General features: G+C 39.9%; 1 protein-coding gene across 3 annotated transcripts; it reads left to right on the top strand.

Moving 5' to 3' along the window:
* The first annotated feature begins 520 nt into the window (after positions 1 to 520).
* Positions 521 to 21,958, top strand: axin1 (axin 1). Of its 3 annotated transcripts, none has more exons than XM_026361023.1 (11): positions 521 to 608; positions 4,093 to 5,064; positions 9,402 to 9,542; positions 10,425 to 10,521; positions 11,525 to 11,662; positions 15,838 to 16,382; positions 16,470 to 16,634; positions 16,813 to 17,037; positions 17,155 to 17,262; positions 18,070 to 18,219; positions 18,797 to 21,958. In XM_026361023.1, the coding sequence occupies exons 2-11, from the start codon at positions 4,184 to 4,186 to the stop codon at positions 18,921 to 18,923; spliced, it is 2,577 nt and encodes an 858-aa protein (XP_026216808.1). In that variant the 5' UTR covers positions 521 to 608; positions 4,093 to 4,183; the 3' UTR covers positions 18,924 to 21,958. The 3 variants fall into 3 exon arrangements, with proteins under 3 accessions (XP_026216808.1, XP_026216881.1, XP_026216765.1); XM_026361096.1 differs by lacking the exon at positions 521 to 608 and adding an exon at positions 1,805 to 2,098 and having other exon boundaries at positions 16,473 to 16,634; XM_026360980.1 differs by lacking the exon at positions 521 to 608 and adding an exon at positions 1,805 to 2,098.

Below are 21,958 nucleotides of genomic sequence, written 5' to 3'. Positions count from 1 at the left end.
TCATATCTAAATGTGGGTGCTGTTTGGGGGCTGTATCCCACCACATCTGAAGCACGGATATTTTATTCAGTATTTGTCCCCATTGATATGACTTTTGTTGCTGTAAAACGGAAAATGTACTCAAGGTGGTGAGTCATGCTGGGTGCTTCTGCAGGCTTTATTATTTCTAGGTGTCACATGCGGTTTGCAAGAGCTCGAGATAGATGGCACCATACTGCTTTATCAGTGTAGCCTAAAAGATTGGATAGTTTGGCCTGTGTTACTGGCATCATGGTGATAAAAGCTTGTTATATTAATGTGTTACACTGAGGAAAGTCACATTTTGAGGAAAGACATTTTTAAATATAGCAAAAAACTAATGTCTGACACTAATACCAGTAACTCTTTGTCTGTTGTACTTATCACATATTCCTTCTTTTCAGGTACAAATGCGTTGCAAAGACAAACTATTATTCCAACATTATGCTCTGGCTGGGACTTTCCATTTTATGGGGATGAGAGGAATGTTACCATTAATGCACAACAACCTGTTTAAAAACTGCACAATGGAAGAATCGGCATATGGATGTGTTGCTGGAGGACGCATGAGAAAAACGCTCAGACTTAAGGTAAAAATGTTGATTTGCATGTAAGTCACTCATGTAATGAAACAACAGCTGATATTCCATCCTTCCTCATGGTGTTTGTGCCGTAAAGACAAACGTAATGACACCATCGTGTGTGTCTAATGGTTCTGTTAAATTGTCTTAATGTTGAATTAAACTTTTCTTGTTCAGCACTGGTTGTTCCTACAGTTCTGCGTGTCCACGTATTCTCAGCCGAAGTGTCACAATAAAGACAGATAGATATAGTTTATCTAATTTTGTGAGATGGCATGTTTATGGGTCTTGCATTGACGCCTCATAGTCCTTTAACGTAGGGAAAGGTTGTGAGGTAGAAAGTATGCAATTGAAACAGAAGTTGCAAAAAAGTGATTTGAGGGGTCCTGTTGTATGAATTGGAAACTAGACATACAATTCACTGGTTGCACATTGTCAGCAGCCTTAATTACCACATCATTATGCGCCCTAGTGAATTTCTAGTCAGCCTGGTGTATGTACTGTTGGCCAGTTGCCCATCATGCGTTGAAGTCAAATGTCATAAACGCAGTTATTGTGGCGTCTACCCCTGCAATCTGTCACTCTGTAAGCTGTTCTCAGTGAAACTTGCTGGTGCTAACATTTCTAACAAAGGAAGCCGGTGTGCACTACCTAAAAAAGGTCTGATTTTAACTGAGGAAACTTCATGCATTCAGTGGAATCATCTCATGCATCCTATGTACAACAACCAAATAGCAAATATATACAGTATCTAAATACAGTACACGCATAGTTCACCCCTGTCGAAATAAAAAATGCAATACACACCATTACAAATCAAAGTGCTCTCTACATTTGAGCTATTTGTAACACATGCTGAGAGCTCATGCAGTGGGTTGGCTTGAATTAGGTCAGTGGAAAGGGTCAGCCAAGAAGCCCCTGCTATACTTTCTGGGCGGTGAGGTGTCACATATTTAGGAATATGATTAAATATTGAATATTACGCCGAGGAATATCACCCCATATTTGTTTGGAGGCTTGAGGGAGGGAGGGAGAACAGAAACTCACCACCCAAAAGATCCCAAATCAAACGCTGTGAGCAGTTAGTGTGGTGAACGGGCGAGGCGCTGTGCATCCTCTGCTGTGCAGCCAGAGAGAGAGAGAGAGAGAGACACAGAGAGAGAGAGAGAGAGAGAGAGAGAGAGAGAGAGAGAGAGAGACAGCCATGGAGAGGTGGAGAGCGGACTGTGCTCTTTGTTATTCCTAAAGTCGCTGCACTTCGCAACTATGACACTGTTCGCGGTGACTCGTGTCGCTCCAAATGGCCAGTGCGCACGAAAGCAGCAGGAAGACTCTCACCGGTTCAGCAAATGTCACTTTTTCGCCCTCCTCCTCCTCCTCCTCCCTCAGCTCAGAGATTGGGATTGCGGTAGTCGGGAGATATAGCCTGTGTGCCATCGCTTCGCCTCTTCTAAGTCTGTCCGGAGATTGATGTGGGATTCCCTCCGTGTCCTCTGACGGTAGGGGAACTGTTTGCGGCGGTCGCGCTGTGCGTTTGCTTGAGCAGCTGGTAGCGGATACAGCACAGATATTAATAGGGTGAATAGTGTGACAAAGTTGTGCACTTGTCGGTCGGCTGCTGAAAGGCCTGCCTGCCTCTGTGTGTGTGTGTGTGTGTGTGTGTGTGTGTGTGTGTGTGTACGGAGTTTGTTTCTGGCTCCCCTCCCCCACTTTGCCGTTTGCTGATCTGCTCATTCTGGAGAGGCCAAGGCGTGAATGTGATGAGAGGCTCACTTCAGAGGATTCATCTGCAGTAAAAAAAAAATAAAAATAAATAAATGCATAGTAAATAAAAACACAGGTCCAGGCACACACACACACCTGTGACCGCAGGACCGCTCATTTGAACATCCGTGCGCCCACCGAACAGCTGTGGCGCCGACGCACCGTTACAAACAGGTAACAAGACGATTGCTTCCTCACAGCGGGTACCGGGTACCTGGGCGCGCAGCGGGGCTTTGCGTGTCCGTTTGTGCCATTTGCGGTTCAGCCCCCCACCACCACCCCTGCACGGTGCACACGCTGCTCACACTTTAAGGTCGTGCAGAGGATAACACGGTGGCCGGTGATGCCTTCACTTTCTTTGTTTAGTTAGGAAAATGATTTGTATCTGTATTAGACAAGACAGGGAGTGGGTGTGCCCTAAAGGGAAGCGTGATGGCAACCATTAAAACCTATTTCTTGCGAGATCCCAGCTAGTGTAATCTCAGCTGTCAGGCCTCATTTAAAAGGATAAATGTGATGTTTGCAAGATAAAAAACAAAATACAAACCAATACAGTTTGGAGGTTTGCATGAGTATAAATAAGAAAATAAATACAGAATACAGTGTAAGCTAAAAAGTATTTGTTTTGAATGAGTCTTAGATGCCATGTTTTGATTGACCCAGGCTGTTAAGACATATGCTTGTATTTTCATTCTTTGAATGCATTTGCATGATGTAGTCGCATAATCCATGTATGTGTGAATCTAAACAATCAAAAGAAAGTGACTGTTTCCCCCCCACCACCCTATTTACATTAGGATTTATTTCACTAGAATGGTCACCCAAACTGCTGGGACGCTTAAGTATAAGCTAGACACACAGGCGCTGCTGTTTATTAACCCAGCAGGAAAGCTCAGGGACAATACATGAAGACCAGGATGTGTCCTTGAACGAGATTCATCCAGTCCCAACCATCAGTAGGCATGCTGATCTGCAGCTGACCCTGCACTTTTAATGGAGGAGGAATGAAATGAGATAATATGACACAAGGATCAATAAAGTATCATTTGCGTTCCTGCTTCTATCAACTAATAGCGGAGAGACGAAGGCCGCTTTGTTACCGAGTTTAAAAACCTCAAGTGAATTTATCACTCACAGTAGATCTTAGAAGAGTAAAGCTTCCCCTCTTAAACCCCGTTAAAAGCCTAATGACTTTAATTTAAGATTTCTGCTCGGGTTTGCAGATGCGTTGTGAAATCTCTGGCTACATATGTGGGCGGAAGTTGTTCTTGAGTTATTCAATTAGCGCATTTCAGTTTTTATATATTATAGGTTTATCAATTCATGTAGCAGTTGCCAAAGAAAGTAAGTCCACCATGTACAGTGTGCTGCTTTTAAAGGTGAACCACAGGCTACTTTGTGTGTTTATGTCTTCAGGGTTTCTATAGATACTGAATTAATTCAATATATGGACATTTTCCATCTGATGAGTTTTTCATGAAAATCTGATAAAAATGCAAACTGTGCAGAATTCTAAAAATTCCCCATGACATGTTAGTCTGCTGCTAACCAGGCGTATGCACATAATTAATCAACTCTTTTTATCTTTACTTACACTTGGTATCAATAAATCAGATTTTTTGGTATTAGAAATTTTATATAATAGTACTGCTCAGTAAAGGTTTGCACTAGTCTACCTCTCAGTGATGTGATTAAAATACGTCTCAATATCTATTCTTCCTCCTTGCAGGAGTTTTTTTGCAGTGGCATAAGTAGAGTTCTGGATCTGAAAGTTGTGCAGTGTGGGCTCTACGGAAACTGGATTTGTGGATGCTGGGACTATGAGCATAAGCGACAAAAGGGGCTTCTTAGCAGACCTAGGAGGCAGCTTCACTGAGGATGCTCCGAGACCTCCAGTCCCAGGGGAAGAAGGTGAGCTGGTCTGCAGTGATGGACGCCAGCACAGCAACCTTGGCTTCACCTCAAAGAATGAAAGCCTCAAATGTGAGGCATCTGTGGTTACACCCAGGCGACCTGACTTGGACCTGGGTTATGAGCCGGAGGGCAGTGCCTCCCCCACACCACCCTACTTAAAGTGGGCAGAATCTCTTCATTCCCTCTTGGATGACCAGGATGGCATCCATTTGTTTAGGACGTTCCTCAAGCAGGAGGAATGTGCAGATATATTGGACTTCTGGTTTGCATGCAGTGGATTCCGCAAACTTGAAGCTAATGAGGGTAACGAGGAGAAGAAGGTAAAACTGGCTAAGGCTATTTATAAGAAATACATCTTGGATAACAGTGGGATTGTTTCCAGGCAGATCAAACCAGCTACCAAGTCGTTCATCAAAGACTGTGTGATGAAGCTTCATATTGATCCTGCAATGTTTGACCAGGCTCAGACTGAGATACAGACTATGATGGAGGAGAACACCTACCCTTTATTCCTTAAATCTGACATTTATTTGGAATATACACGGACAGGAGGAGAAAGCCCTAAGCTGTACAGCGATCAGAGCTCTGTTTCTGGGAACGGGAAGGCACTGTCAGGTTATTTACCAACTTTAAATGAAGATGAAGAGTGGAGATGTGAGCAGGAGGCAGAGGAGCAGCCCGAGTGTGAACCCACACCGAGCAACCGGCTTACCCAGAAGCTTCTAATGGAGACGGCACCACAGCGAGCTGCCAACAGCGCGAGATTCCAGGACAGTCACGAGTACAGGTAAATCCTCCCAGCAATCTACAAAGCTTTACTTCAGCTCTACAACTACACAGCTTTTCTCTGCAAACTGCTGAATTAGAAATAAACCTGAAACCCCACACCAACATGAAGGCTGCCTCAAGTTTGAAATGAAAACAGAGCGTGAGTGTAGCACAAGAGAGAGTGGAGATAAGAGGGAGATGGTGTGATGTGATTACTGAATTATTTGAGTATTTTTGCACCTATAGTGGTGTGAAAATGTTAGATGTTGCAAGAGAAGAACTTGTTGGTAAGATGTTTGCATCAGTATTTTTTCAAAGACAGGGTTTAGTAATGAAATATTTTGTAATTTTGTTTAAAGAAGAGCTGAAACCACGGAAATTGTAAATAATGTATATGTATAATAATGTAGATTTGTTCCTAAATTGACATAGGATACTTAACTACATGCTCAGGTGTAGTCGGGGACCAGCTCAACCTCTCAAGTTAGTTGCTGTATGGATATGTGGAGCTGAGTGTGCGGTGAAATCCTGTGTGTACTTTGAAATACTTTTCATTTCCAGTGTTGAAGGTCACAGTAGCTTCAAGCAGATGTTGTTATAATCTCAGCTGTGCCAAATCTGCTGATGCCTGCTGATTGATGCTGAGAAACACGACTTATTAGTCAGTTTAATGTGCCTGTAAATGCATAATGCAGAGGGCTGTACTTGGATTCACATTCAGCGCTGAGCCGTTTGATCCAGTGCCAGTTGTCTTCAACAGGATATTGGGGTTAACTTAATAAGTTAATTGCAGATATCCAGCTAAATGACCGACTTCCATCCAGTTGTTTGACTGTTTCTTCTCCTGCGATTCCTCCAGATCCAGTCGATAGTCGTCTTTTTGTGCTTTGCATAATTTACATCTTTGCTGACTTTGGTATGACAGATTATGTGAAGTGATAAATCATGAACGCGCCCTCGTTTTTTTTTAACTCTCAGGTGTAGGATTTGAAAACCATTTAGTCTGATATATTCTGAAATATATATACATAACAGTAGTTCGTTGTATTTATGTTATTCATGCAGCTATTCGTGCATATAATCATGCTGTTACAATAGAATTTCAAGTGTGCAGTTATTCAATAGGCCAGTTAGTATTATTTCAATGTGTATTAGTAAATTTAAAGCTGAAACGTGAAGACTAGCTTTTGCTTGTGCTGACCTTTTCATTTTTCAGTTCATTCTTGCCATTATTAACCCACTGAATAGACCTGCTAGTGTTCATTTGTCCTCTTTTTGTATTTATTTAGCTGATAAATTGTGTAAAGTGATGTTAGCCAGCAAGTTCTGTGAATGTGCAGCTTTCACCAAGTCTGCGTTGATTGTTTCTAAGACAATCAACATGTCACACTAGGCAAAAGCACAGCCATAAATAATAAAATCAGCAATGACTTCCTTTTAGCAGCTGTTTTTGTGGTTTCACTGGTTAAGGTATCTCCAATTGTACTGGATAGCTACTGGGACTGCAATGGGGCATTTGAATAATACTGAATGTGCTTTGAATCTTAGCTCATGTTAAACAAATGAAACGTAGCTCAGTGTTCCTTCCATTGACTGGACAGCTGCAGACCTCTGCTACATTTAGTGTGTGTCTGTCTCTGGTCTAGTGCTGTTGCATTGCATTACTTTTTCCAATGTTTGAATGCAGTGTTTCTGGCAGAATGTAACTATTATTATTATTATTTTTTTTTTTTTGGAAGTAAGGTCTATTTGGGAAAACAATTTAGTTCAATGTTTTCTCAAAATGTCCAAAAGATTTAAAAGGAAATAAAAGTGTACCACAGGCATTTCTGCCATCTTTCCATCATTATTTCCATCATTTAGCTAAAAAGTACAGAAAGACATACTTTATTTTTAAATAGCTTTTTAGCATCATCCAATTGGGTTTTTATGAAACTAAATTTTACATCAGCTGTGTCTGATCTCTACAGAGACGGGCAACAAAAGACATTAAAGCCTCTTTAAGAAATCAGATGACTTGAAAGAGAATGACCTATATATTCATTAATACTTGGGGAGATTTTGGAAATGTGAACAGCTCAGTTTTGTTTTCATTGAAGTAAGTTGTGTACTTCAAAGGGAAGACTTCTTTGTAATTTTAATGAAAGTTGCCTTTTGAGTGATCTTTGGAGACATGAATCTACATGCTAAACTTAGACTAAGTTGAGATGATCATGGAATAAAATGGATGAGCAATTGTGTTTTGGAGTCAAACTATGATTTATTAATGTTGCAGTCAGATCTATTTGAAAAATGAAAACAACACATTTTCTTTCTCTTTTTGGCTTTTGTTATTTAGACGTTGACATTTAAAGGAGACAGGCAGGATAGAGGAGGGTGAAGGGAATGGCATGTGGAAGCTGGAATGACATAGTGGTCAGCTGAGGACCAAAAACACAGCTTGAGTACATGCACACCAGGATCTAGGTGTGAAACAGATGGCTGCACACTAAAGTTCGGAGATTTATCAATGTGACAGCGTTTCGACTACAACTGGTCGTCTTTAAGGACAGTCAAATACTAGTTTCAGATTTTTATGCACTTATATCTCACATCTGCCATAAATCAATAGTCCACACATTTTGCATTTCAGTCAATAAGAGCACATGAACAGCAACCCAGTCTCCATCAGCGAAACACCACAAGCATGTCAGAAGGATTACAAGACCTGCAGAACAAGTAATGAAAATCCTCAGACCCTTATAGTACGGACAGAAAGCACACATTACTTTGTACATGTACACACATTCATCACACATTCACCTCAGAAGACATCTTACAGATCATGCCTTTAAGAACATATCTACTAAAAACACATCAGCTCAACCATTCAGGAGAAAAAAAACAATCCATAAATAGGGAGCAGTACAAGTAGTGGAGCTGTTTCTCTTACTAGATCTTTTTTTTATTAGGCAGGGGGGAATACAATGGCCTCTCATACATGAAATCCACAAAAATGTAGTCAACATTAGGTATACTGTAAAAGCTGTTTTGGTTGTGACACAATGCTGAGGTGATGTTAGAGACATGGAACAACTGGGAGGTAAAAAATAAATAAAATATAAATAATTAATAAATAATTATTGAACCCCAAAAATATGCCTTATTCAGTTTGCATGGTATAATGCAGAAACGTATTAGTGAAACAGAAACAACATCCTGTAAAACCAGTTGAGAGAAAAACTATCAAGCACTGAGGAAAGTGTATTAAAAGGCAGCTGTGTTCTGCAAAGTTATTACTATTAATTTGTGGTTATGAAAAGTGTTTTATCAGGACACTATTTCTTCTCTGTCTTGCATCAAGTAACAGATTTCATTAGAAACGTGACAATAGAAAGCCTGCTCTCTCTTCTTATTTCCTTTTGTTTCTTATTAGAAATATATTCAGAAGTATAATCACAACTTGAAAAGTCATTTTGGTTAGACAGGACTTTATTTCCCAACCCTCCACTGTAATTATTCATTGTTGTTGAATGTATATGCTAATGAAAATCAGTTGGCCACAAAGGTTTCATTTTGAACTCTGGGTATGGAGAGGAAGCTGGGGATAAATGCTTCAGGGAATCCCAATTTGAATAAAAAGATAATGGCTAACATCTATTATTCATGTGTACAGAGCCGTGTAAGAAATGTGTTTGGCAAAGTCAATGACGAAGAATGTAAATGGTGTCAAATGAAGCCTCCCTGTCAATCTACAGATGTTTTCTAAAGGATGTGCACCAGGATAAGACTGGTGCTCTACTTCCTTTTCAACACTGTCCTATTGAATGGGAAGCGTTCAGCACAAGTAACTAATGTGTTTTTAACTGTGTATGGCATATTTCATTTTACCTGTGAATCAAAGTACTTATGTGAATGTACCATCTTCAGATATATTTGAAGAAAACTACACTACCAGCTGATTTATTAGTGCCCTCAAAGACTATTGGTGGTTTGTAGTACTCATTTATGTCACGTTTCTTACTAATTATAACGGTTACGTACGTATAGGACATGACTTTAATGTGTGCTGCTTCAAATCCAACTTGGAGTGTCATCTATCTCAAACCAAAAGAGCAGAAATGGAGGAAGCCTGAACTTTTGTGTTCTTTATAGAATTATAACTGTGAAAAAACAAACACTGTGCAACTGCTGAGATTTTCTATCACAATATTTAACCATTCATAACAAAACAATGCTTTCTCTTCCTAATTTAGGGTTATACCAGCGAGTCGTGTGCTGTGCACTTTAAATGAGTATATATTTACTCAATTCACGGTCTATTTCCATGAATGAGTTGAACTTTTTAGCATTTCCTCTGTTTCCTCCTGTTTCCAGGCACGCACCATGTCGGGAGCCGATCAACCCGTACTATGTCAACACTGGTTATGCTGTGGCACCAGCCACCAGTGCCAATGATAGCGAGCAGCAGAGTATGTCCAGCGACGCAGACACCATTTCCCTAACCGACAGCAGCTTGTATGTATTTTTTTTTTCACCTTACACATACACATACATTGCAATAATGTTGTAATACTCGCTCATAATGTCAGGCTGCAACATCAAATGTAGAGTTCTTAAGCATTATTTTAAAAACTGATACGTCTGATACATAAAAATTGGCATTGCTGGAAAGCATAAATAAAGTGCCTTTAAAGTTGCACTTCTTTCCATTTTGTCCCACGATGAAACCTAACAACATGAGCAAGTCTCAGCTACTCACACTTTAAATGTTAAACTATCTTTGAAATAAAATTTTTGAAAGGTTTCCAAAGCAAGCTTTATAGTTGCAGTTTTTAACTGCAAGTTGTTTTTTCACAGAAATTTTGTTAGTTCACATACAAGATCCAAGACAGTGTGTTGCACCATTTGGCATCACTTAAAGTAAGGACAACATTTTAAACTGAGCATGAAACCAGGATTATGCTGTTGAAAGAAGATTTGAAAAATAATGTTTTCTAGGTGTAGAGATGGCACCGGGGGAATTAAGCCAAAAGAAATTTCAAAAGCTTGCACAACTGGACCAAAAATGTGTTTGAATCCGAATGGATTAGAGGCTGTTATCAGCTAATTGGTGCAGAGCTTCCAGCACAAGAGAGCGTAAAAACCCAGCATGACCATTACCACATGGAATTAGACTCATGGATGTGTTAACATGCAACTGTAATCTGCCAGACCACTTGTGGTGCAGGCGGGACACAATAAGCATGTGAGAATACCTATCCTGCTGCACTGATTCATCAAGACTTACTTGGTGTTCGTTTAAGGCAGAAATGCAGTGAAAAGCTTCCGACTTCAAAGCTGCCTGTGTTGTTTATTCATGAGGGTGTTTTAGAAAAATGTCTTTGTTGTTAATTCCAGAGATGGAGTTCCACCCTACAGATACCGCAAACAGCATCGCCGGGAGATGCATGAAAGTGCCAAAGCAAATGGGCGAGTGCCACTACCTCATATCCCAGTGAGTTATTCATGGGTTATTTCCTTCCTGCTCACTTTCTGCCTCTGCACCTCTCTGTCTTGAACTGTCTGTCTCTGCTGTATTTTTCTATGTTTCCACCATTGGAGATGTGCATATTTAAGCACTGCTGTGTCACAGAGCCTGTGATGGAGTATAAGAATAGCTGATGGTGAAAGAGAAGGCTGTCTAAATGCAGCTTGATGCTTTGCTAAGCTGTGCGCGCTGAAGCCTAGCAGACACGAACCCTCCCCTGTGACAGCCTGAAGCATCCCTCTGCAGCTTAGGCTGTCTTTTGGTAGGAAAACCCCCGGCCCTAATTAGACCTCAGAGTAAAGAGTCAAATTAAAACTCCACACCTAGCACCCTATTAGGATGCATGAATTGACTGTATAGTGGAGCACAAATCCCCACAGCATAATGCAGCTGTTGCCCTGCCCCCAACAAAAAGGAATCGCAGCTTCACTTCATTGGCAATAAGGAGATTGATGGGGCTTATAGGCAATATTTTTTAATGCCACTTTGTTTTTCAACCTTCTCTTTTGACAAGGGTCCAAATCAGGAGCTTTGAGTTGCGGTGATTTCTGTACAATAACTGGTGCCAGCTAGAGAATAAATAGAATAGAAATAAATAGAAATAAATGTCACTCATGTTCCCCTTTAGAGGATTAAGAATGTGTTTTTAAAATGATGCTACATTTATTATCCTCCTTAGTTTATGTTCCTAAAATAATTTAGAATGTAAACAGAAGGGCTGGTGTCAAATCTACGTGGATTTCTCTAAACCTTTTTAAAATATTCCATATATAATTATGCTATTAATGTATGTTTTCAAATTTTTATGTTTTCAAATTTAAATGTACGGCATCTGTGGAAGTAAAATTAACACTTAACACGATCTAATTTAATATTTTTATTCATATTGGTGCTAAAACTTCCCCTGTGCTGTTGACAGTGATGCTTTGGCTCTTAAGAAGCACTTATGGCATGCCATTTCTTTCCCCAGCGCACAAACCGGATTCCAAAGGACATACATGTGGAGCCAGAAAGGTTTGCAACAGAGCTGATCAGCAGACTGGAGGGTGTACTGAGGGAGAGAGAGGCTCAACAGAAACTAGAGGAGCGACTGAAGAGAGTACGATTGGTATGTTGACTCTACTTTTCCGAAAGCCGTCTACTGTTTAAAGCACAACCGGGTCCACTGTTTTGGTAATTATGTTCAGCACTTGTGAATAAGAAGCATCTTTCAGGAGGTGAAGCAGGGATTCACAGTGGAGAGCACTGTCTGTGACCTCCAACATAATGTAATCAAGAAAGTGCAGGCAACAGAAGGAGCATGTTTCTGCTCTCAGCTTTTCTCACAGTGCCATTATCCTTTACTCAGTAAAGTTGAACGTTCAAGTCACAGGGAGGCAACATGAGCAGTTCAGAGTTGCTGTCTCCATGTTATGTCTGGCAACAGCTGCTTTAAAAAATGAAATGGCGATCATAAGTGTTTTTTTAATTTCCTGTTAAATTGAACAATCAGTTGAATAATAAACTCCTGCTTCTGGTTAAACTGTTATACAGATCTCATTAGGAATCCCGACTCTTCAGATATTAATATCAGAGGACAGTTTTTTTTTTTTTTTACTTAACTTGAATTTAATTCAATAAAACAATGATTAAATAAATTAATAAATTAGATAGTGTATTGAAAAGCAGACTGTTGGTTGAGGAGAATCAGTAGACAACACAGTAGCCTGTGTCTGAGCCAAGAAGCGAGATGTGTGCCTGGCCGCCGGGCTTAAAGTTTTCACTAACAAAGGAGACTTAAATCCGTCTGGCCTTAATGAAATTAATGAGGCCAACTATTTGAATGGGGAATAAAAACACATTATGAATCATTTGGAGAATTCTGTCCTTGGCCTGTCAGCGATCTGGCTTTGTCGATCAGTCAGATGGAGCACCTGGACACTCGGCCACTTGTAAGCCTGGAACAGCGTGCCGCCTGTTTGATGTCACTTGAACGGTGATGAAATGCTTGCTGCCACCACAAAGGAAATCTCCCTCAGTACACGGAGCCAAGTATTAAGACTCAAGGCAGACCATTTCTGTGGTTTCGCGCTGAAAGGAATGAAGTTGCCATCGCACAGCTCAAGGTTTGCTTTATGAAACACAGAGGCAAGCGTGAAATGATGCTTCTATCGAGTGATTCTCGGTGCATCTGTTAAAGGAAGTGTTTTTTCATCTATTAAAATTCTTTGAATTTAAAAATTCACACTGGTTAAAATCAATAGTATATTTTACTGCTGTGAGGAAACAGGTAACTTCTATTGCCACAGCTCTGTCACACACACACACACACACACACTCACACTGTTTGCTAGGAACAAAATTATGGGCACCTGATGTAATTGTTTTGATACAATGGGCCTTGTGGTCTTGCTATGCACCGGCTAATTCACACACACAAGAGCAGCAGCATGTTATTCACCAAAGTAAATTAGTGGCTAAATGACTCCCGTGAGCAGGATGGTCATCGCTTGTCTGAATTGGATTTTTATTTGGCGTTAACACAACAACAGAGCAAGCAACCATGCACACTATTAGTTCTCACAAGCTGAGTCATGGTATTGTATAAATGAGCTGGATTGTCATGAGTAAATGGGTAAATGGGTAGTATATCAAATATCTGTTATTGTTCCCAAAAGGGGGGCAAGGGAAAAATGTGCTTATCATCTATTAGTAAAGAAACAGTGGGCACAGGGAATTTCGACATTGACATAACAAAAGCAGTCTTTGGCATGTTCACAGGTGAAGTTTTATTTAATTATTAACATAACTGAGTTTGAGCATGGGCTGTTAAAGTGAACGTGAAACCCCTACCTACTGTTGTCTGTTTGATCTCTCTCTGCCAAAGTGTATTTAACTTTACACAGGATGCAGTACAGATAAAAGCTCTGCTGTATGGCGCTCACTGCTCTAGCTGCATTAAAAATATTTTTTTTTATGGTTCAGGTCTTGATGGATAATGCAGTTGAATATCCTGCAGTCTGTACTTGCAGAATGTTTTTCCTGTTATTTAGAAATATGGTTTTAACAGTGAATATTTAATTTCTGCAGTAATAGTGGTGAGAGATACTTGTACCACATGACTCTCTCAGATCTTTATTTTATTACAGGGCACCTGACATAATAAGGTTAGGACCTTATAAATTTATTAAAAGGGCTCAGCAATCCCCCTTGAGCAAGAACTGGGCAACAGTGGAGAGGAAAAACTTCCTTTAACGGAAGAAACCTCCAACAGAAGCAGGTTCAGGGTGGGCGGCCATCTGCCTTGACCGGTTAGCATGTGTGGAGAGTAGAGAAAAAAAGAGGATAGTAGATGATAACAAGCAACAGATAGGACTCGAAGAATGCCAGCAGCTTCCAGGTGCAACCAGCCAGTGGGACCTGGAACATTTAGCCTCCTCTGCTCATGAGGACCTGGAAGAAAGACAAAGGCACAAGGGAGAGAGAGAGAGAAGAGAGAGAGAGGGAGGCACACAGCATATAGGCTCATGTGCTTGGGAGAGAAGAAATAGAGGGTTTGATAAACGCAGTTATTGTCAGAATTAATGCTATGATCTCCTCGTCAGGACAATATGACCTACACTGAAATATTAAGTTTATTATTTATTGAGACTAAAACCCACCCACCAACCCAGTACTGGTAACACGTATGAATCCCTGCCACTACCTGAAAGTTATGGTATATAAATGTGTCTTAAGTTTTGGTTTAAAAACCTCTACAGAGTAAGACTGTCTGATGTCAACAGGTTATTCCAAAGGAGGGGGGCACGATAAGAAAAGGCCCTGCAGAATGAGGACTTCTTTTTAACACTGGGGACAGACAAGAGCACTCCATTCAGAGAGTGGAGGGCATGAGTTTTAGGGTTCAGGAGATCAGACATGTATTAAGGAGAACCTCCATTTAAGATTTTATATGTCATCAGAAGCAACTTCAAATCTGATTGGACTTCAAAAGGGAGCCAGTGGAGAGAAGCTAATAGTGGTGCGATTAGGGTCTCTGAATGTCCTGTGGTCATAGAAGGCCGAATTTTAGCTATGTTACGTGGGTGAAATCTTTGTGATATCTTTAATGTGGTGTTGAAAAGAGAGACAAGGATCAAATGTGCCTTCAAGAGTCTTGGCTGTCAGGCTCTGAGACATGACACAGTTGTCAAGAGTTAAGGTTAACTGATCAAAGTTATGCCAGTGTGGAGGCGGACCTGGATTTAGGAGCAGAAAAAAAAAGTAACATCCAGCTTTATGACTGACAAGGACTCTACTTTACTAATCTCAGAAGGGCCATCAGCGTTCACCAGGACATAGAACTGCATATCATCTGCATAACAGTGGACTTTGTATAATTTGGCCTATCGATGAAATGTAGAAAGAAAAGGGGAAGCTGTTTAGCTTTAACCTCTGACTGGTCTATAATTACTTAGTGACTCTGGATTGAGGTGGAGTTTCTTCAATAGAGATTTAACAACAGCAGCTTTATAACAGGTGACAAGACTAGCTCGAAGTAATAAGTAAACAATATTTAGCATGATAGGTCCCAACACTGGCCAGAGATCTTTATACAGTGTAGCTGATAGAGAACCAAGAGTTCAAATTGGAGGTGTTGAAGCCACCACCTACTTAGAATTTGTATGATATGGCCTCAGATTCCATTAAAACTGAACCTACCCGCTGTCTAACATAATGCTCAACCTGTTCTGCAAGGGAGGAAGATGAGGTGCCGATTTTGTGCCTAATGTCATCTATTCTAAAACCTTTTAAGGATGCCTGCAGCACCCCACCCTGTGAATCCCCCTGTAGCAGATTCTGTCAGACTGCGATTTTCTCCCAGTCACTCAGAGCTGAAAGTGTACTTGGTTACACTTTACATGAGAAAACAGAAATGTGCTACAGTATGTGCATCTATACCACACACACCTGACTCATTTTGTTGTCTACACATCTCTGCAGTGTGAAGTAGACAGCTTAGCATGTGGTTTAAATCTGCCATCTGCAGGTTGGAATCAGTACAACTTGCAGTATACATCCCTAAGAGAATAATTCTCAGTGTTGTCAGTGTAAAGAAAAGAAAAGGAGAGGAAATAAGCTGTTAACGTATACATGTGGACCTATTGCATATAGTTTTTCTGTTAAGTATTAAATATATATAAGCCTCAGATTATTAGACCCCATCCAGTGTACCTGCATCTGTTTATTTATTAATGTCAATTTTTTTTTTTTTTTAATCTAAAGGATTTTTTTGTTTCTTGTTTATGTGTTTGTGAACTGAAGGAAGAAGAAGGTGATGAAGTCATCATGTCTACAGTCACATCATTATCCAGTCACAGGTTACCCCCTGGTGCTCATCCGCAGAATTACTACTCCCGCTACGCTGACATCACCTGCAGTGGTCCTTTCCTGAGAGATGCTCACGAGGAGAACCCTGAGAGCATCCTGGATGACCACGTTAAGCGGGTCATGAAAACTCCTGGCTGCCAGTCACCGGGGACAGGCCGCCATTCTCCCAAGCCACACTCGCCAGATGGTTTCCCAGGGGGCAGAGGGATGGGACTTGCTTTGCCATTGTCATCAGGTCAGGGTAAACATCCCTCTAGGCATGGTTTCAAGGGAGAGACCAGCCACCTGTACCACCACAAACACATGCACCACATCCACCATGCAGGCAGTGGGAAGCCCAAGGAGCAGGTGGAGGCTGAGGCAGCCATGCGTGTGCAGGGCAGCTTTCCCTGGGGCACAGAGACAAGTCATTATGGATCGAAGTCTCGCAGCTACACGGATTGCATAGGGTTCAACCCCATGGAGCACTCAGGTTATAGGTACACACAAAACCTCTTTTTGACATCATATAACCCATAATACTGTTTTTCTTTGCTTGATACCAGTTGTTTTCTGCCATTGAACAGTAGCAAAGGCGGCACACAGTGCAAAAGGGTATACAAGAAAGGCGAGGATGTGCGGACTTATGACATGCCGGGACCTGCAGAGGAGATTGAGAAAAACCAGAAGATCCTTCTGTGGCTGATGGAGGGACAGAAAGAAATGGCTCAGCATAAGAGAAGCCCATACGGGTCAGTGGTGCCAGCTAATATGAGAGCAGATAATGTATACTTGTCTTTATCTTTAGAATTAAAAGAAATATCCTGTGTACATGCAGCAGTCCCAACTGTGCTGCTTTTATCACCAGTAAAACTTTGTTTTTCCAAGTCCCTATTGCAAATTATAGCAGATGTTGCATTTCCATTTCAGGAGCACCACTGGATCTAAAAGTCTTACGACAGCGGAGCAGTCGGGGTCTGTGCACCCGTCCGTCACTACTCAACTGCGGAACAATGTGCAGCCGTCTCACCCGTTCATCCAGGATCCCACCATGCCTCCCAACCCAGCTCCCAGCCCCCTCATCCAGCTGGAAGAGGTTCGCCGGCGGCTTGAGGAGGAGAAGATGAAGTCTGGAATATTACAACCCAAGCAGAGGTAGGTGGACAGATGCACCACAGGTAGCCGACGAGTTAATCAACAGAATCAGTTTAACTTGATACACAATGGCAAGACTATTCTATATTTAACTACTGGTGTTGTTCGGTCCCTCAGGTATGTGATGGAGGTGATCCAGAGGGGCCGCACCACAGTCAGGCCTGCGCTGTTCCCTCCACTCAGTGTGGTGCCAGCCGTTTCTGACAGCGAGCTGTCCGAGCCTGAGTATGTCCGCTGTGTCCTACCAGTAACTTTTCCCACTGTTATCAGGAGCTGTGTGTTTTTAGAGCTGAATAGAGAGCTGAAGACATTTATAAAGTAGTATATAGCCATTTCTTTCTCTCCTCTTTCCCTCTTCTGTGTGGTGTTATTATGTATTGCCTTCCAATTTATCATTACATCTTACAGCATTTTTCTTATAGTCATTAGTGTGGTGATAAGATTCAACTAGCATCCATACACAGGTATTCTCTTAACAACTGAATATGGCAGGAGTAGTTATACTGCAGATTGTCTGTTAAGCTAGTGGAGGGTACTGAACAAGCAATAATGTACAACTAGGTGTACATGTAAATAGCATCTTTACAAAATCTTTATTTCACGGCCCCTGCCAGTCAGATGCTATGAATCCCCGATTCTGCGTTTTTGTCAGTATAGGGTGCCCTTTGTGTTGTTCCTTCCTGAAAAGCATGTTAACCATTAACCACTTACCATTAGTCTTTCACTTGCTTCTTTTAATTGTACATATTGATTAGAAAGATGGTGAACTTGTTTATTTAGTTTTTCATCCTTTGATTTGTAACATGCTCTATAAATTTGAGAAATTTGACATCACTGTGTCTGTTTCGTCAGTTGTACGGCTCCTTGGGGATATGGACGTGTTTGTAATTAGGATTCTCCACAGTCTCAGCGTCTTTTTACAGTTGGAAACCACTCAATTAGATGTTTTGTGGGCCCATAACCGAAGTGTGGTTATTATCAACACTGAGAAGGAGACTGTTTCAAATCATGCTCTGTCTTTCCTCTTTGCAGACATAAAGTCACTAAAAAGCAGCCGTGTGAAAACACAACTGTGGCGTATTACTTCTGTGAGGAGCAGATACCCTACAGGACGTCTGTCAAAGGGAGGGTCGTCACACTGGGCCAGTTCAAAGAACTGCTGACAAAGAAAGGAAATTACAGGTGACATGTGTGGTGGATATGATCCCAGTTAAAAATCAGTACTGTGCACAAGTCTGAGAAACCTCTCACCAGATTTTAACAGGTATCCACTTTTGTCCTTGACCTCTGTAATTTCCTTAACAGAGGTCACACTTTTGCCAAAACAACATAATTAAAGGTGGCCTAAGACTTTTGTACAGTACTATATATAATAGTAAATAGTGGTAAACATTTTATGTTAACTTTAACTTTTATGTTAAGTTTAGGAAAATGTGGAAAATAACACCCAATTTAATGAAATCAAAGTGTCGGGTACCTTGTAAACAATGTAAACAATTGTAACTATAAAATATTAGTATTATAATACAGAATCTGAATATGCTCAGCTTTTTTTGACACATTTGCTTTGAGTAGATGCAGCTGACTTTCAGGATATCTAACTCTGATGTATAACAGTTAACGCAGCAATGGTTAAACTTTTGAATTGAGTAATGAGTTATTATGAGAATAGCATGATGAACTGATTAAATAAAGTACTGCAGGTCGTTCAAGATGTTAACTTTGTTGTGTGTCTTTTTTTTTTTTTTCTTTTTTTTAGGTATTATTTCAAGAAGGTAAGCGACGAGTTTGACTGCGGGGTAGTGTTTGAAGAGGTACGTGAAGACGATGCCATCTTGCCCATTTTTGAGGAGAAGATTATTGGGAAAGTTGAAAAAATTGACTGATGTGGACGTTGAAGTGGAAGAAGTTGAAAAGCAAAGCATGGAGGGTGGAGGAGTGATAAAGAGGAAGTGTCGTAGGGAGGAGGAGCACAAAAGAAAGCGATACAGCAGTGGAACTGAGGAGCAAACCAGTGATTACAGCGAGCGAGTTGTGACTTTTGAGGCTCTTCACCACTGCAGTGATTTCGAACTAGAAGGAAAAAAAAGAAAAACCTCGCTCACTTCGTAGGAGTGTAATGTAGCATTGTAAAGTTTACTAGATACACGAAGAACAAAAAGTGCTACTAAAGCTACATATTTTTGATAATGATGTATGAGAAGGTGTCCTTTCTAAGTAACCACCTAATTTTTATATGTATTGCTACCAGATGTGTACAATTTGTGTTAAAAGAAAACAAGATTTTATATCTATTTAAGTATTTAAAATGTTCGTTTTGAATCCTATTGAAGCAGGAGTTTCGCCCCTGTTGAGGACATTTAAAATAGGGCTGATTTTTCTTTAGTTTGTTCATTGTTAAAGCTATTTAGACTAACGTTTGTGCTCTTTTAAGTGCTTTCAGCACCTTACTTAGCAGTACTTTGTTTTGTGGCATTCAGTCAGGCTGCACTTTCATTCTCTTATATTGTATACTACTGACTATGTTTCAATGCTGCAACATGATTTTCTTAAGCATCAAACACAAGTAGCCCAAAAAATAGAAATGGCTCTAAAGTCTAATGCAATCCAGTGCAACAGCTGTGTCTTAAAATAGAAATTTTAAACAAGCTTTGGGGTATTTTGGACACTTTAAGGTGATAGTTTTACTGGATTTAATATACGAGAAAGGTAAGTATAATGCAGTCCACTGTAGCATCAATATGTTGCCGGATGATGTTTATTTCTATACAGTTGTCCACCAACATACAAGTGAAAAGGAAATGGCCTTGAAACAGCACCGCAGATGCAGTAATAGTGTAAATGTAATGTCTAATTGGAAATCACAAGTTGAATATCTATGCAAGTTATTTGTAATTTATACCTTAATTCTAAATTTAAAGTTCATGGAATATTATTATTATTAAATGTCACATTTACAAGTAACATTAGTAACATTAGAAGTAATAACGAGTATTAGAAAAACGTCCAGAATAATTAGGCTGCACCTAAGCTGCCAGAGTAACAAAATATATTTATAAGAAATGTCTAATAATTTGGGTGTATAAGCAATACTTTATTTAATTTACCAGTCTGAAATTTCTATTTAGTTGAAGCCAACAGGGTTTTTTTTCTTTGGTTTTTGGTTAATTGAAGGTGTGGATCAGTAATCTGACCTTTTTAAAAAGCAGTCAGCGATGCAAATTTGGAGGAGGCCAGTTATGACGTGTTGGAATTTTTTCAAGTTTAAAACTAAATGACTAAATGTGGCTTTTCTAAAGTCGAGTAGTGTGTGAAACGTTACAAAACTAACTGACGGTTAGTTTTGAAGGTTTTCCCACACATAGACACAATCAAGATCATGCCTGCAGTTCAGAGAGGTAGATGTTAATCAGAGGTCATATTCCACCATTTGAATGAGAAGGCCAGTGAATGTCACCAGAATACTAAAAAAAAAAAAAAAAGTTGATAGGCTTGTGCAATGAAGATCCCATAAGAACAGATTTAAAGATGCAATAAGTGCTCTGCAATTTCACAAAGGAGGATTCAGTTCTGTAAGCACATATAATTTATCCGTGGGAGATGATGACGGCTAACAGACAGTAAAATTTAACAATTATCTTCACTTATATATGTATGTATTTTATTTCAGTTTCTTTTATCATCATATAAAACCTTTTATCACTGCTTAGTTGAGTTCATCGGTAAAGAAGTGGGCCACAATAAAAGCTAATCTCCTTCCTGTAGCATAGTTTATCATAGCTACATCTTGTGCCTGGCAGGAATGAATTTAGTGCAAATTATCTACTTTTTCATAGATCACGTTACACCAAAGATAAAACAAAAAGTAGATGGTAGGTACCGTCTTGAATTCCTCACTGACATTAATATTCCTCCTCATTTGTATTATTTTGTATCCTTGTTATACACATTTCTGTTAAACACATTGACGCTCTTGCCTAAAATGCTCTGATGTTTTGCAACTGGTGGTGTGTACATGACTGTAGCTTTGATAGTAGTTCTGATCCATCAACTTGAAAAACATCGACTCACAGGACAGTTAGAATTTGTTGTTACTGCAATAATGAAGGAGCTGTCGCAGCTAAATTATATTTGCTGTCCCCTCTATTTGGCAATAGGGATGATGCTTTTGCACTGGAATAGTACTAAGAGTAATGGGAATCAATGGGGAAGCTACATTATGTTAAGATTGTGGGGGCCAGTGTATTTATTTTCTTTCTTTCTTTTTTTTTTGCAACACATTATTGTGCTGGAGTCCATAGTGAGAAAGGTACTACAATAAAAGCTTTTTTTTTTGTTATGGAATAATAGACAGGGACATGAGTGGACCTTGAATCCAGAGTGCTGTATTGTATTTGTTGCATAGAAATCCAGTGCGAGTATTTTCATTATTTTATTTTGTGATGATGTTTTTTGATGCTGCCCTCTTTTTTCAAATCCCTAACTTAAATAATTTTAATATATTTAGTGCATTTGCCTGCAGAGTTCTTTTGTGTTTGTTTTTAATACACAATGTGAAATACTTTGTTATATTTCCGTTGTTTATTTTTTTTAATAAATCACAAATCTTGGTTGAGGTTTACTGTGAAAAGTGAACTTTCATATTTAATATCAATAATATGTATATAAGAAGCCTTTGTGCCTTTACTATAACCATGCTAATGATACAGTGACTTTCAGACAGATGTGGGGACATAAATGCCAGAGGCTACCTTTTATTTTGTTTGTTTTTTGTAAAGTTTTTTTTTTTTTCGTTGTCAATTTTCCATTTTCAGTGTAAATATGTACTTAAACTGATGTCTACCAGCAAGAGTCAGCACATTCAGTACCCTGGACCTGTTTCTGTTTAACTAACTAGCATGGTTACTGCTTCAAAAGGTGC

This window comes from Anabas testudineus, chromosome 8, assembly GCF_900324465.2.
Source record: "Anabas testudineus chromosome 8, fAnaTes1.2, whole genome shotgun sequence".
In the NCBI taxonomy this organism is placed as follows: Eukaryota; Metazoa; Chordata; class Actinopteri; order Anabantiformes; family Anabantidae; genus Anabas; species Anabas testudineus.
The sequence above is the reverse complement of the archived record's forward strand: the minus strand, read 5'-3'. Positions and strand labels throughout refer to the sequence as shown.